The following is a 13,613-nucleotide window of genomic DNA, read 5'->3' on the forward strand; positions in this document are numbered from 1 at the left end:
GTTCCGAATGAACTTCCGTCCGAATTGACCAATCAGAGACATAGATACGATATTTGTTCCAACATGGAAGACAGCGAAGATAGTGGTGAATTTGAAGATTTAGAAATTGATGAACAACATGTTGTTAAGATCCAGGTCTTTAATATTTTACTTTTGTTGTGTTCAGAATCCTGACATTACTACTGCAGTAGAAAAGAAAAAACCCGACAGTAACTGTAAGGAGGAAAATCGCCTCCGTAGTCAGAATGGCCTTTATTTGACTAAATTATACTATATAGTATTAGTAATTGAGAATAGAAATGGCAAATGCCCAATGGACTGCCACCAATATGTCTTCGACACAGTGAGAAAATTCTGCAGCTGACCCTAGTCCAAATAATTATGACTTGGACTATAACTGACTAAGCTGACCCCTAAACAATAACATAATATTAATAAACACAACACCAATAAAAAGGGCGCAATCGAGGGTGCGAGAGTTAAAGGGAGAGAATGTGAATTGGTGTGATCATGTTTTTGGGCGATAGGACCCGGTTCTGTTTCTGTGTAGGACTCATTTTTGCTAGCAAAAGCCAGACATAGCATTCTACCAAATTTGGACAGACGCTTGTTTTAATATGATCATAAGATAGTATCCAGAAGTAAATTTTGCAAAAATAAAATTTCTATTTTTTTCGTATTTTAATTGTAAAGTTTTGCTGCTAGTGTAACATAAAATATTGTCCCCCATGAAATATTGTCTTTCGGACAAAATTTCATATAGAATATTGTCCACTGACAGTATTTCATAATAAATAATATGAAATATTGTCCTTGTCCATGAAATTTTGTCACCTCCTTCTGGACAATATTTCACTATGAAATTCTGTTCATGACAATACTACACTATGAAATACTGGCTTTGAAAATAATTTTTAATCAAATTATTATACAATTAGAAATAGTACACAAGCATGCAGCATGCACATTTTTAGATTTATAACTGAAATTGTTTTGAATAGCAAGGAATTTATATAATTACTAATAGTGAGTTTTAAATTTGCATATAGATACATTACAAATGGTTTACATGTACATGTATTATAGATTAAAGAATTGTCTTACGCATGTTTCATTTTATTACAGTATACTGTACAAATATAAGTAATGAACTGACAATCACTTATTTTGTAAATTTATACACAAGCATGTGTTGCAGGAAAAAAATCCTATATACCTTGAGGCTTCTCTAACATGAATATATATGTTAATAACCTCCCCTTCATGAGACAAAATTCCATGACAATCTGTCTATGAAATATTGTCTCAATACCCACAAAATATAACCAAAATATAACCTTCCTTTAATAGGACATAATTTCATAGTATTTATCTGTGAAATATTGCCTCAATTCACACAAAATATAACCTCCCTTTAACAAGACAAAATTCCATAACATTTATCTGAGAAATATGGTCTTTATACAGACAAAATTTCGCTATGAAAATTTGTCCTTCTCTGGACATTTTTCCATAGACGAGCACAATATTTCATGCTACATAGTTATGAAATATTGTCTTGTGGTACAATATTTCATAGGACAATATTTTGCTTTACACTTGTACATGATTGTGTACATGTGCATGATGTGGTAAACATTACATGGCATTCACTCTGGGACCAGTTAAAGTTTTTAAAATATTAATAACTTTCTTAAACTATCCTGGATTTGTACCAAACTTGGACAGAAACTTGTTTATGATCATAAATAGTATTTAGAAGTAAATTTGTTAAAAAAATAATTTGTTTTTTTCCATATTTTAATTTAAAATTGACTTAGTTTTTCTGCCAGGAAACAATACAAATTCACTCTGTCATGTCTGTTGTTAAAGGTTTTTTAAATTTTAATAACTTTCTTAAACAATCCTGGATTTGTACTAAACTTGGATAGAAACTTGTTATGATCAAAATATAATATCTAGAAGGAAATTAAATGGCTCCGTGTTGAAGGACTTACATTGACCTATAATGGGTTTATTTTTTTAAATTGTTATTTGGATGCCAGGAGAGTTGTCTCATTGGCACTCACACCACAACTTCCTATACCTATCCAAAACACTTTTATAAATGAACTAAAATAAGAAAACATACAAGACTTACAAGGCCAGAGGCTCCTGACTTCATGGACTTGGGAAGGGTGCAAAAATGTGGCAGGGTTAATCAGGCCTCTACAATAGCTTTTTTTTCAACTGGAGTTATCTTTCTTTGTCCAGAATAGTAGTTGAATCAACTTAAATCATTGTTTTATACAATATACAATGTATATTCCCTTTTACAGGCCTCTACAATAGTTTTTTTTTCAACTTGTCCTGTAGGACAAGTACATACCAAAACTTACTTGTCCGAATGAAATTGTTACTTGTCCAAAAAAATTCTATTAAAAATAAATATTTTTGTGAAAAAAATTGCGGGTATGGTATTTATTATAAGGAACAGAATAAGGTAGCAAAATGAGGTACTGATTTGTCTTGGTCTCAAAATGTCTCCTGCCATGTCAAACTGTCTATCAACCATGTCTACTAAATATGTCTCCCACTGTGCCAAACTGTCTATTGAACTTGGAGCTGAATCTTTCGAGGTGACGAGGTGACGAACTTACTGTCCTGTAAAGTTATCTTATCTACAAAGCGCATCATTGATTCGGATTAGTAAGAATAGTATACCTTTTACCTGTTAAAAAGTACTTGACAAAGAACCAGTTAAAAATTATCGATTGCATTAGTAAACATGTCGAAGAAAAAGGTTTTGCACTTGAATAAACAGAATACAGAAACTTGTCAAATTAATATTTGTTTTCTTGTTTTTTGTTTATTATTACTTTGTTCATCAAAATTGGATTAAACTTATTTTCTGCAGAATAATTGCACTTGCCCCAACGGACAAGCTTGATACAGCTTTTACTGTCTGACCTTTTTTCCCTCTGGTACCAGACAATCAGACAAGCGTTATTGTCGAGGCCTGTTACAAAATGTGTTAATCATGTTTTGTGTGGCCGAATCAAACATTACAATGTTAATACAATGCTGTTCATATGATTGTCCTAATAAACATACTGACATATTTTTCTCACTCGCAGTTAGCCCTTTTTTACCCATTTTACAATTCTAAAATTTATGGGATGAAGAACAATAAGGAAAATCAAAGTTTTGTACAATTTATATTTGTGTTATCAAACAGAAAATGTGAGTGGGGTATCTGTGTTCTATGGACACATTCTTGTTAAGCCTCAAAAAGATTAACTGTTTTCATGTGTGCATGTTGTTTTTTCTGCCAGTTAAGATTACATTCACTCTATGGTTAAGGTTTTTTTAATTACAAATTTTTCTTATCTATCCTGAATTTGTACCTAACTTGGACAGAAGCTTGTTTATGACCAAATGATAGTAAATACGTCTACAAGGACATTTTGTTAAAAAAAAATCCTGTTTTCTGTTGTTACTTCATTGTACTTATAACAAATGTATAAATGGACTTAGTTTTTTTCAAGATAACATTACATGCAGCATGTACAGTTTGCAGTTAAAAAATTAAAAAAAAAATTTAGATTCATAAACCAAACTCACAGAAGCTTCTTCAAATCAAAAGATAATATCCAGCGGAAATTTTTAATAATTTTTCACCATCTAGGTTGAGTCTGTGACTTATAGCAAAAGAAGGCGAGACACTGGGTTCCGCTGAACCCTTACAAATTTTTGTGCTTTTAAACTAAGGCCAGGGTTTTTTAATTTGTTGGTTTACAGATTTTTCACATGAAAAAGACGGGGAAAATTACAGATAAAAGAATTTTGTTTTACTTTTAGGCATGGATCAGAGGAGTCATAGTCAGAAAATGGTTTAAAGGAATGCAATCAGAGTATGAAAAGATAGTTTCTGATATTGAAAAAAGTAAATCAGTCATTGTGGAATGGCCACATGCAGCACTGGGCAAGCCCAGAGTCAGGAAACACAAGCTAAAGAGAAATGTTGGAGAAGTTACTCCTAATGTCTCAGCACGTAACTCACCAAATATTGAATCTCTGAGAAGCTCTATAAAATATCATGAAATTCATGCCAAATCAAAAGACACGACAGAAGTTCATCAGATAAATTCTGCAAGAAGTTCCAACTCAAGTGATTTCTCTGAAACTCCCTTTAAACCTGTTGTTCCATACCATACAGAATCACAGGGAAAATCAGGAGTTATTTCTAATTTCTCCCATCAAGCATTAACAAATAAAATCAACAGTTGCACCATTGAAACACAAACTAGTATGGACGAAGAAACTATATCAGTGGTAGAAACACACCAAAATAACAATCCAAGGGAGAAAATTGGACAACAAACAAGGGAGACAACTGAACAACGAACAAGGGAGACAACTGGACAACAAAATCCAGTTAGAACATATGATATGTTGATTCAGACTGATGATCTACCTTGTTACAAGGAAGAAACAAATATAGACACACAGACAGAAAAGGGGAGCACACAAGTTCACACTACAAATAGACAAATATTGGAACAAAAGATCAACAAGTTTGAAAACCAACTACGGACACTGAACGATATATCACTGAAAGACTCTGTACAAGATTCAAGGAAAACATCTCCTCAAAATAACAAAACTCCTTCACAACTGGGTCAGAAAGTAGGTCCTATTCCTGCACTAGAATTTGGAGGTTCTCCTAAACAGGAGACAGTTCAATTATCTTCTGTAATGGAATCTCAAAGAGGAAGACATCCAAGCTATCATCAAGAATCCTCTGTATTAACTAATGTGACTTCAGTATGGGATAGCTTTAGCTCTGATTGTAAAGGTAAGTAAATGCAGGTGAAAAAATAGGAAAAATCAATGTACTGAGATACTGTTTACTCAACAACCTCATCCAAATTATAAGTCAAATCTGTGTTCTAAACACTACCTGCCTCTCTCATGTTCGTCATTTATATTTATCTATAAATTGTTTTCTTATAAATCTATTTTTATAATATCAAAGTTTGGAATTCTATTTTTGTCTTAAAATAGAGTGTTACATTAAATTACTGATCTGGGTCCCTGTTGGAAGGAATTACTTATTTAATTACTCTATATTGCCCCTATTGTCTGACTTGAGGGGATTCAATTAAAGGTGATACATTTTTTTTTATCACAAGCGGTAATAAGATGAAAGTTTAAAATTTAAGACATGGCTTTGCCATAAAGAAACAAGAAAAATAACATCCTGAAAATAATTATAGCGTCGTGGAAATAATTATAGCGTCACAGGAAGAAAATATAGCGTCGCGGTACCGCGATGCTAAAACGGCCTGGGGAGAACACTGATCTATTACTGAAAGCTGTATGGCTGGTAAACATACAGTGATATTGTTTGCCTCAAATTACAGCCGAAATTCGGCCTTTTCCCCTAGAGAAAATTCCCAATTACTAAAAAAAAGGGCTTAAAATTCCTCCCAAATTTTTTAACATTTTCCCAAAACAGTGATGGCATTGGTAGTAATGTTTGTAAATTTCGTATTCATGTTATTATTTTGATATTAGAAAGCACTTTTGAGATCCAGTGTTCTGATCAGAATCATCATGGTGTTTGTAACACATGTGGTTTTCAATGCATTAAGTACCATCATTGTTTTGGTTTCTTTCCCCCCTCTGAAAAGTACCTTTCAGGTTGAAAATGTATGACAACCAAAATATGCATGAAAAAACAGTGCAAAAAAGACAGCAAAGTTCAGCAAAAAATCGGAAATGTGTTAAGAATAAAAAATACAAATTTCCCAAATTCAATAAAAAATATGCATTTTTCCCAATAAAAAACGGTAGAGGTAGTTTTGAAAAAAGACAACAATATCACTGACATAAGGGACCAGTTAATAAAAAAAAATTTGGCAAACCATGAGTCGGTGAGACAGAAAAACAACACAGCAAGTAGTAAAGCTATATATTCTGTTAAACGGTTGACAACAGACTGATTTGCGGATGTTTTAAAGTATGCAAGTCAGATAATCAATTCCCTATATACAATTATTAATTGAGAAGGCTACAACTCCGTAAGAACCCATGGCTACATGTAAATAAAGTATTATTTAACAGGAGTTTCATATTTATATTGCTCTGAAAGAAAGTCTACTGCTTGCTGTTCAAACAACAAAACTACAACATGTTAAATTGTTTGTGGCCTCAAAGGGAACCTAAATATTCAGTTGTTAGCTGTGACAAAACAAATGCGAGTGCTAAACATACAGGTGGTATCATCGATAAAAAAATTACGCATTGCCAAACTTGCTTCTGATATAGAATGGGATGATACTGAACTCACACTTCATTCTTATAGAGTCTGACTCACACTTCATTCTTATAGAGTCTGACTCACACTTCATTCTTATAGAGTCTGACTCACACTTCATTCTTATAGAGTCTGACTCACACTTCATTCTTATAGAGTCTGACTCACACTTCATTCTTATACTGAAGCAGAGTCTGACTCACACTTCATTCTTATACTGAAGCAGAGTCTGACTCACACTTCATTCTTATAAATCATGACTATGACAACAATGGGATGATACTGAAGCAGAGTCTGACTCACACTTCATTCTTATAAATCATGACTATGACAACAATGGGATGATACTGAAGCAGAGTCTGACTCACACTTCATTCTTATAAATCATGACTATGACAACAATGGGATGATACTGAAGCAGAGTCTGACTCACACTTCATTCTTATAAATCATGACTATGACAACTGACTCACACTTCATTCTTATAGAGTCTGACTCACACTTCATTCTTATAAATCATGACTATGACAACTGACTCACACTTCATTCTTATAGAGTCTGACTCACACTTCATTCTTATAAATCATCACTATGACAACAATGGGATGATACTGAAGCAGAGTCTGACTCACACTTCATTCTTATAAATCATGACTAAAACAACATTTTGTTCTAAACCATTTACCATACTTGGGAAAATAAAATGCTGACAAGCAATGTCAATGAATTGTTATAAAAAAAATGCAACAGTGGTGGAATAGTTGCAACAAATCAGACCCAAATTAAACCAAAACATTGCTTGTTAGTGTTTAAACCAAATAAAGCGACTATCACCTACATGTACATGACATACATATTGACTATCACGTACATGTACATGACATACATATTGACTATCACGTACATGTACATGACATACATATTGACTATCATGTACATGTACATGACACACATATTGACTATCACGTACATGTACATGACACACATATTGACTTTCACGTACATGTACATGACATACATATTGACTATCACGTACATGTACATGACATACATATTGACTATCACGTACATGTACATGACATACATATTGACTATCACGTACATGTACATGACATGACATACATATTGACTATCACGAACATGTACATGACATACATATTGACTATCACGATCATGTACATGACATACATATTGACTATCACGTACATGTACATGACATACATATTGACTATCACGTACATGTACATGACATACATATTGACTATCACGTACATGTACATGACATACATATTGAGTCTTTATTGACTATCACGTACATGTACATGACATACATATTTGAAAAAAACATATATTCAAGATAACAAGGGATGAAAATATTTAACATTGTTTAAGACACATGTGACAGGGGTTTGTATGGTTGAACATACTTAAAATAACAGGGGATTAGCATCTTTGTTTGATATTATTACATTATGACATGACTCAATTCAATATTTAGATGATGAATGAAAACAATACCTGGACAATTCAAATGCATGAAATCCTATTAAGAGACAAAACCAGGAAATTAAACCTGTAATATACAATCTCTTTCAAATCTCACCACTTCTTCCTATCAGTTTTAAAAAGAGAGGTCACTTCTCCCTTTGATTCTGAAGTAGTGTGAGCCCTGCAATGTGTATAGGATATCTGAATAACTGTGAAGTTTTGATCAAAGGAAAGTAGTCACATGTAAAATTAAAACATCAAATGGTTAAGCTGCCAAAACAACATGATTGAACAAAGATATAAACACCTAGTATGTTTTTTTTATTTAGATAATTCAGCTAATACTGCATACCCCAATGATCCTGAGGCCTTGAGAGGGATGAGGAAAAATGTTGCTATGGAGTTACTATGGGTACAGCAGGCTATTGATAGCAGGAAAAATGTAAATATAAACAAATATATATTTACTGGGGTTTTTTTAATTTCTAATTTCAAGTCGGATTTAATTCAACATGCATCTTAAATCTTCTAAACAGAAACACTTGAATCAAGTCAATGAAATCATGAAATTTGATAAGGGAGAGGGGGGGAGGGGGGAGTGGATGAACTCCGTCAGGTGCTCTTGAATTAGAACATGTGATTAATGTAATTAATGTCATTAATGTCATGAGACATCAGATATATATATGCTCATCTTGGACGTAGAATCTGCTGACCAACAAAGAAAATAGGGTGACGTGTAAACCAATCAGATATATTATATATATAACTCTGACATCTAATCCTCTTGTTGTTAATTAGTTAGAACATGTAATTAATCGAACTTTGTGTTAGCTGTAGTTTTTGCTGTAAGTTGTCTGTTATCTCCCTTGATGTCAACTTTCTTTTAGTTATGTGACATAATGTACATTTATTGTAAATCAAGTATTATTTTGTTTATTTTCAGTATCTAAAGTTAAAGAATCAGATGAGAGTTGCCACTTGACATCATGTTGTTGATGTTAAAAAGGGAGATAATTCATGTTTTATCTTCTTGAAAGTGGAGATAAAAAATGTATACACCGCTAAGAAGGGGAGATAAACAAAAAGTATGCCCAACTAGAAAGGAAGGAATATGATACTAGAGATTAGTTGACATGGACCAGAAAAACATATTTGTAGACAGTGCCATTTATAAGAAATAAAACTTTTATTAATTTATGTATATTTCTCTTCAAAACTTGACCAAAAAAGGTTTCCCTCTTTAAATATTCAGTGTCTGTATAGTCCAGTCAAACTAAGTTTGAACCTAAAACTAATTGCAACAAAAAATGTTTTTGGTCTAATCTATAGCCTTAAGCCCCAAACATACATAAAAGAAAGTCCCATAAAATCTAAATTGAGGAAAACTCAAATTTTGCATTTTTAATTACTATGGATTTTAACATTGAAAAGGAAGATAACTCTGCAAAAATGAGTCTTTTGTCAGTTTTTGGTTGATTTTCTTAAAATTCATGTAAAATATAATACTTTGATGGGTTTATAAGTTTGTATTTGACTATATTTTATAATCCTCTGCTCATAAAATGTACAAAACCAAAGTATTAGAGGTATATTTATTTTGCACTTTTTCATTAAAGAAATTGCAAATTTATGACTTTGTGACCATTTTGAAAAAATAATGTGAATATTTGGTATTGTTTATATCTGTAAATTATTTTCAGCATCTACCTTGTTTAAAGAAACTTTAAACCACAAAAAGAAGAATATATATGCTTAATCAGTTTTATTCAATTTGAGATTCTTTAACGAGGGGTAAAGGGGGGGTGCTTGCACAAAAAAAACGTGAAATAAGACATAATTTCACGTTGAACGTGAAATAATTTCTGTAATGAACGTTGCACGAAAAATAAATACTTGTATTTGAACCTTTTGTGACTGAGTCACTGTCTTCTTGTATATATATTAACTCTTTGTTTTACTTGATATTCCCGATTTAGTATACACATTTATGATATAATTGGTTTACAGCTTTTAAAAAAGTATTTCTTGACGATCCCTGCCAAGTGTTTGAATTTTATTTGAAAAATACCGAGCACACAAAATAAGACTTTGAAAATCACGATGCACGTAAAATTAAATAAGCAGAACATGTTGAACAATGGCACCCGTCTTGCACAACTGAACGTCAAATAAAAAAGTAAAAACATGTTGAACGTGAAATAAAAAATGACGATCACGTTGCACGAAAATAACCCTTTACCACCCTCTTTAACTTGACATGCTGAAAAATCTAATAAATGGGCAACTAATGAATTATGAAATCTATGTTGTAGCTTGAAAACAGATATGAAAACACCTTTAGAGTTGTTTGTTATACTCTAAAGAAGGCTAAAATATCAAGAATCAATACATTCTGTAGAATAGAAGTGGTAAAGTTATAATTTTGTATTAATTTTTATTGATATTTCTGCCTTTTTGCAGAGTTATCTCCCATATCAATGCAAATCATCATAGGAATTTTAAAATCATGATATTTAGTTTTCCTCTAGTTAGATTTTATTGGACTTTTTTCTGTGTATATTGGAGATATAATGCTAAAGATTAAAACTTAAAAATCTTCTGTTGCAATTACTTCAAGGTATGGGGAAAATATATGCTAGATTGCCTGGATTAATGAAACAAAAAAATGTGACTGATAAAAACTACTCAGACAAAAAAACATAGCCCCTCCAACCCCCCAACCCCCTTCCCCCTCTTTGAAGTTAAATTGAACTCCCTTATTATTGTTTTAAACTTGACCAAATGCTTTTCTACATGTTAAACATATTGAAAGAAAAGAGATACCTATCAAACATTATAAATTGCTGTAAATTTATAGTTATTTGTTAGATACCATGGCCAATTTTCATGGTTTTCATTGGTCTATATATGTAAATACAAACTTAAGTTTTCAATTGGCTAATAAGCAAACTTTGGTAAATCCATGTAATCCAGAAATCCAATATCAAAGAAATGCATTTCAACATCAATCTATGAAAATAACTGAATCAACATCCTGATTTATGACAAAACAGTAAATGATAAAAACATATAGCAGACAGAAACCAACAAAAAAAAACACTGGATTATAGGCTAATTAAGCCAGACATCAGTTCCATACACTATTATAACACTGGATTATAGGCTAATTAAGCCAGACATCAGTATCATACACTATTATAACACTGGATTATAGGCTAATTAAGCCAGACATCAGTATCATACACTATTATAACACTGGATTATAGGCTAATTAAGCCAGACATCAGTTCCATACACTATTATAACACTGGATTATAGGCTAATTAAGCCAGACATCAGTATCATACACTATTATAACACTGGATTATAGGCTAATTAAGCCAGACATCAGTATCATACACTATTATAACACTGGATTATAGGCTAATTAAGCCAGACATCAGTTCCATACACTATTATAACACTGGATTATAGGCTAATTAAGCCAGACATCAGTTCCATACACTATTATAACACATTACACTGGATTATAGGCTAATTAAGCCAGACATCAGTTCCATACACTATTATAACACATTACACTGGATTATAGGCTAATTAAGCCAGACATCAGTATCATACACTATTATAACACTGGATTATAGGCTAATTAAGCCAGACATCAGTTCCATACACTATTATAACACTGGATTATAGGCTAATTAAGCCAGACATCAGTTCCATACACTATTATAACACTGGATTATAGGCTAATTAAGCCAGACATCAGTTCTATACACTATTATAACACTGGATTATAGGCTAATTAAGCCAGACATCAGTTCCATACACTATTATAACACTGGATTATAGGCTAATTAAGCCAGACATCAGTTCCATACACTATTATAACACTGGATTATAGGCTAATTAAGCCAGACATCAGTTCCATACACTATTATAACACTGGATTATAGGCTAATTAAGCCAGACATCAGTTCCATACACTATTATAACACTGGATTATAGGCTAATTAAGCCAGACATCAGTTCTATACACTATTATAACACTGGATTATAGGCTAATTAAGCCAGACATCAGTTCCATACACTATTATAACACTGGATTATAGGCTAATTAAGCCAGACATCAGTTCCATACACTATTATAACACTGGATTATAGGCTAATTAAGCCAGACATCAGTTCCATACACTATTATAACACTGGATTATAGGCTAATTAAGCCAGACATCAGTTCCATACACTATTATAACACTGGATTATAGGCTAATTAAGCCAGACATCAGTTCTATACACTATTATAACACTGGATTATAGGCTAATTAAGCCAGACATCAGTTCCATACACTATTATAACACTGGATTATAGGCTAATTAAGCCAGACATCAGTTCCATACACTATTATAACACATTACACAGAGATGTCATTAATTGATTGCAGTATATATAGAACAGAAACAAGATCAATGTATGTATACTGCTTTAAAATGAATAGTCCTTGTGGTGGAAGGAGATATTAGGCATCAATCATTCCATATATGCCTTCCTGCTGGCTGAAATATTAAAAAAAATAATAAGCCAGTTATGGATCCAACCTCTTTTATCCTGGATCCACCCCTGTGAGCCATTGAGTAATTGTGGGGAATTTAAAGTTGTTATTTATGTAGTATGTCATTACAAATCTTGTTTCTTTGGTTCAAAGCCGTCATGGATAATGTGAGACATCTAGATATATCTCTGGCTTAATTGGACTGAGACTCCACTAACCAACTTGTTAACCCATCAGATAGGAAGGTGACTGCTAAAGGATAATACAGTTCTTTGTATTTACAGAGAAATATATCAATGAATCCAATTGATTGAAGTATAAACTACTTAACCTTTAGTTATATCTAAGAATGGTTAGAGATTGCATGGTTGAACTTCAATGAGGGATAATGATTACTTGCCAGACACAAAACAAAATCTTAATTTCATCTGATGTTCAACCTCCATTTAATATTAATTATGAATCAGTTGTCCATGTATCAGCCATGATATTTGGTCTTTATGTTGAGACTATTATTGGCAATCATACCACATCTCTTTATTGTCAAGCCCTCGATATAAGGAAAGTGATGCGGCGGCGTTAGCTTACTTCTTAAAAGCTTTATATTTTAGAAGGTGGAAGACCTGGATGCTTCTTACTTTGTATATAGATGCATCATGTTCCGAAGTTTCGGTCAGTCACATGTCCAATGTCCTTGACCTCATTTTCATGGTTCAGTGACTACTTGAAAAAAAGTTAAGATTTTTTGTAATGTTAATTTCTCTCTTATTATAAGTAATAGGATAACTATATTTGGTAAGTGCGTACCGTGCAAGGTCCTTATGCCTGTCAGACAGTTTTCACTTGACCTCGACCTCATTTCATGGATTGGTGAACAAGGTTAAGTATTGATGGTCAAGTCCATATCTCAGAGAATCGGTGTATGGAAGGACTGTTAGGTGTACATGTCCAACTGGCAGGTGTCATCTGACCTTGACCTCATTTTCATGGTTCAGTGGTTATAGTTAAGTTTTTGTGTTTTGGTCTGTTTTTCTAATACTATATGCAATAGGTCAACTATATTTGGTGTATGGAAATATTTCATAATCTATATGTCAGTCGCACAAGTTTTATTTGACCTTGACCTCATTTTGATGCTTCATTGCTCAGTGTTAAGTTTTTGTGTTTTGGTCAGTTTTTCTTAAACTATAAGCAATAGGTCAAATACATTTGTTGCATGGACGAATTGTTAGCTGTACATGTCTGTCTGGCATGGTTCAGCTGACCTT

At 32.6% G+C, this 13,613-nt stretch overlaps 1 protein-coding gene across 1 annotated transcript; it reads left to right on the forward strand.

Moving 5' to 3' along the window:
• Positions 1–14: 14 nt before the first annotated feature.
• LOC139497256 (uncharacterized) lies at positions 15–8,989 on the forward strand. The gene is made up of 4 exons (XM_071285420.1): positions 15–135; positions 3,841–4,837; positions 8,119–8,231; positions 8,736–8,989. Exons 1-4 carry the CDS (start codon positions 64–66, stop codon positions 8,772–8,774), a joined length of 1,221 nt encoding a protein of 406 aa, XP_071141521.1. The 5' UTR covers positions 15–63; the 3' UTR covers positions 8,775–8,989.
• The last annotated feature ends 4,624 nt before the right edge of the window (positions 8,990–13,613 follow it).

Source organism: Mytilus edulis, chromosome 12 (genome assembly GCF_963676685.1).
Source record: "Mytilus edulis chromosome 12, xbMytEdul2.2, whole genome shotgun sequence".
NCBI lineage: Eukaryota > Metazoa > Mollusca > Bivalvia > Mytilida > Mytilidae > Mytilus > Mytilus edulis.

Bases quoted from the DNA above. Each gene is read 5' to 3' on its own strand.
- LOC139497256 (XM_071285420.1), top strand. From the start codon at position 64: ATGGAAGACAGCGAAGATAGTGGTGAATTTGAAGATTTAGAAATTGAT. The intron at 4,838-8,118 runs GTAAGTAAATGC...TTTTTTATTTAG, and splicing joins CTTTAGCTCTGATTGTAAAG to ATAATTCAGCTAATACTGCA. The intron at 8,232-8,735 runs GTAAATATAAAC...GTTTATTTTCAG, and splicing joins CTATTGATAGCAGGAAAAAT to TATCTAAAGTTAAAGAATCA.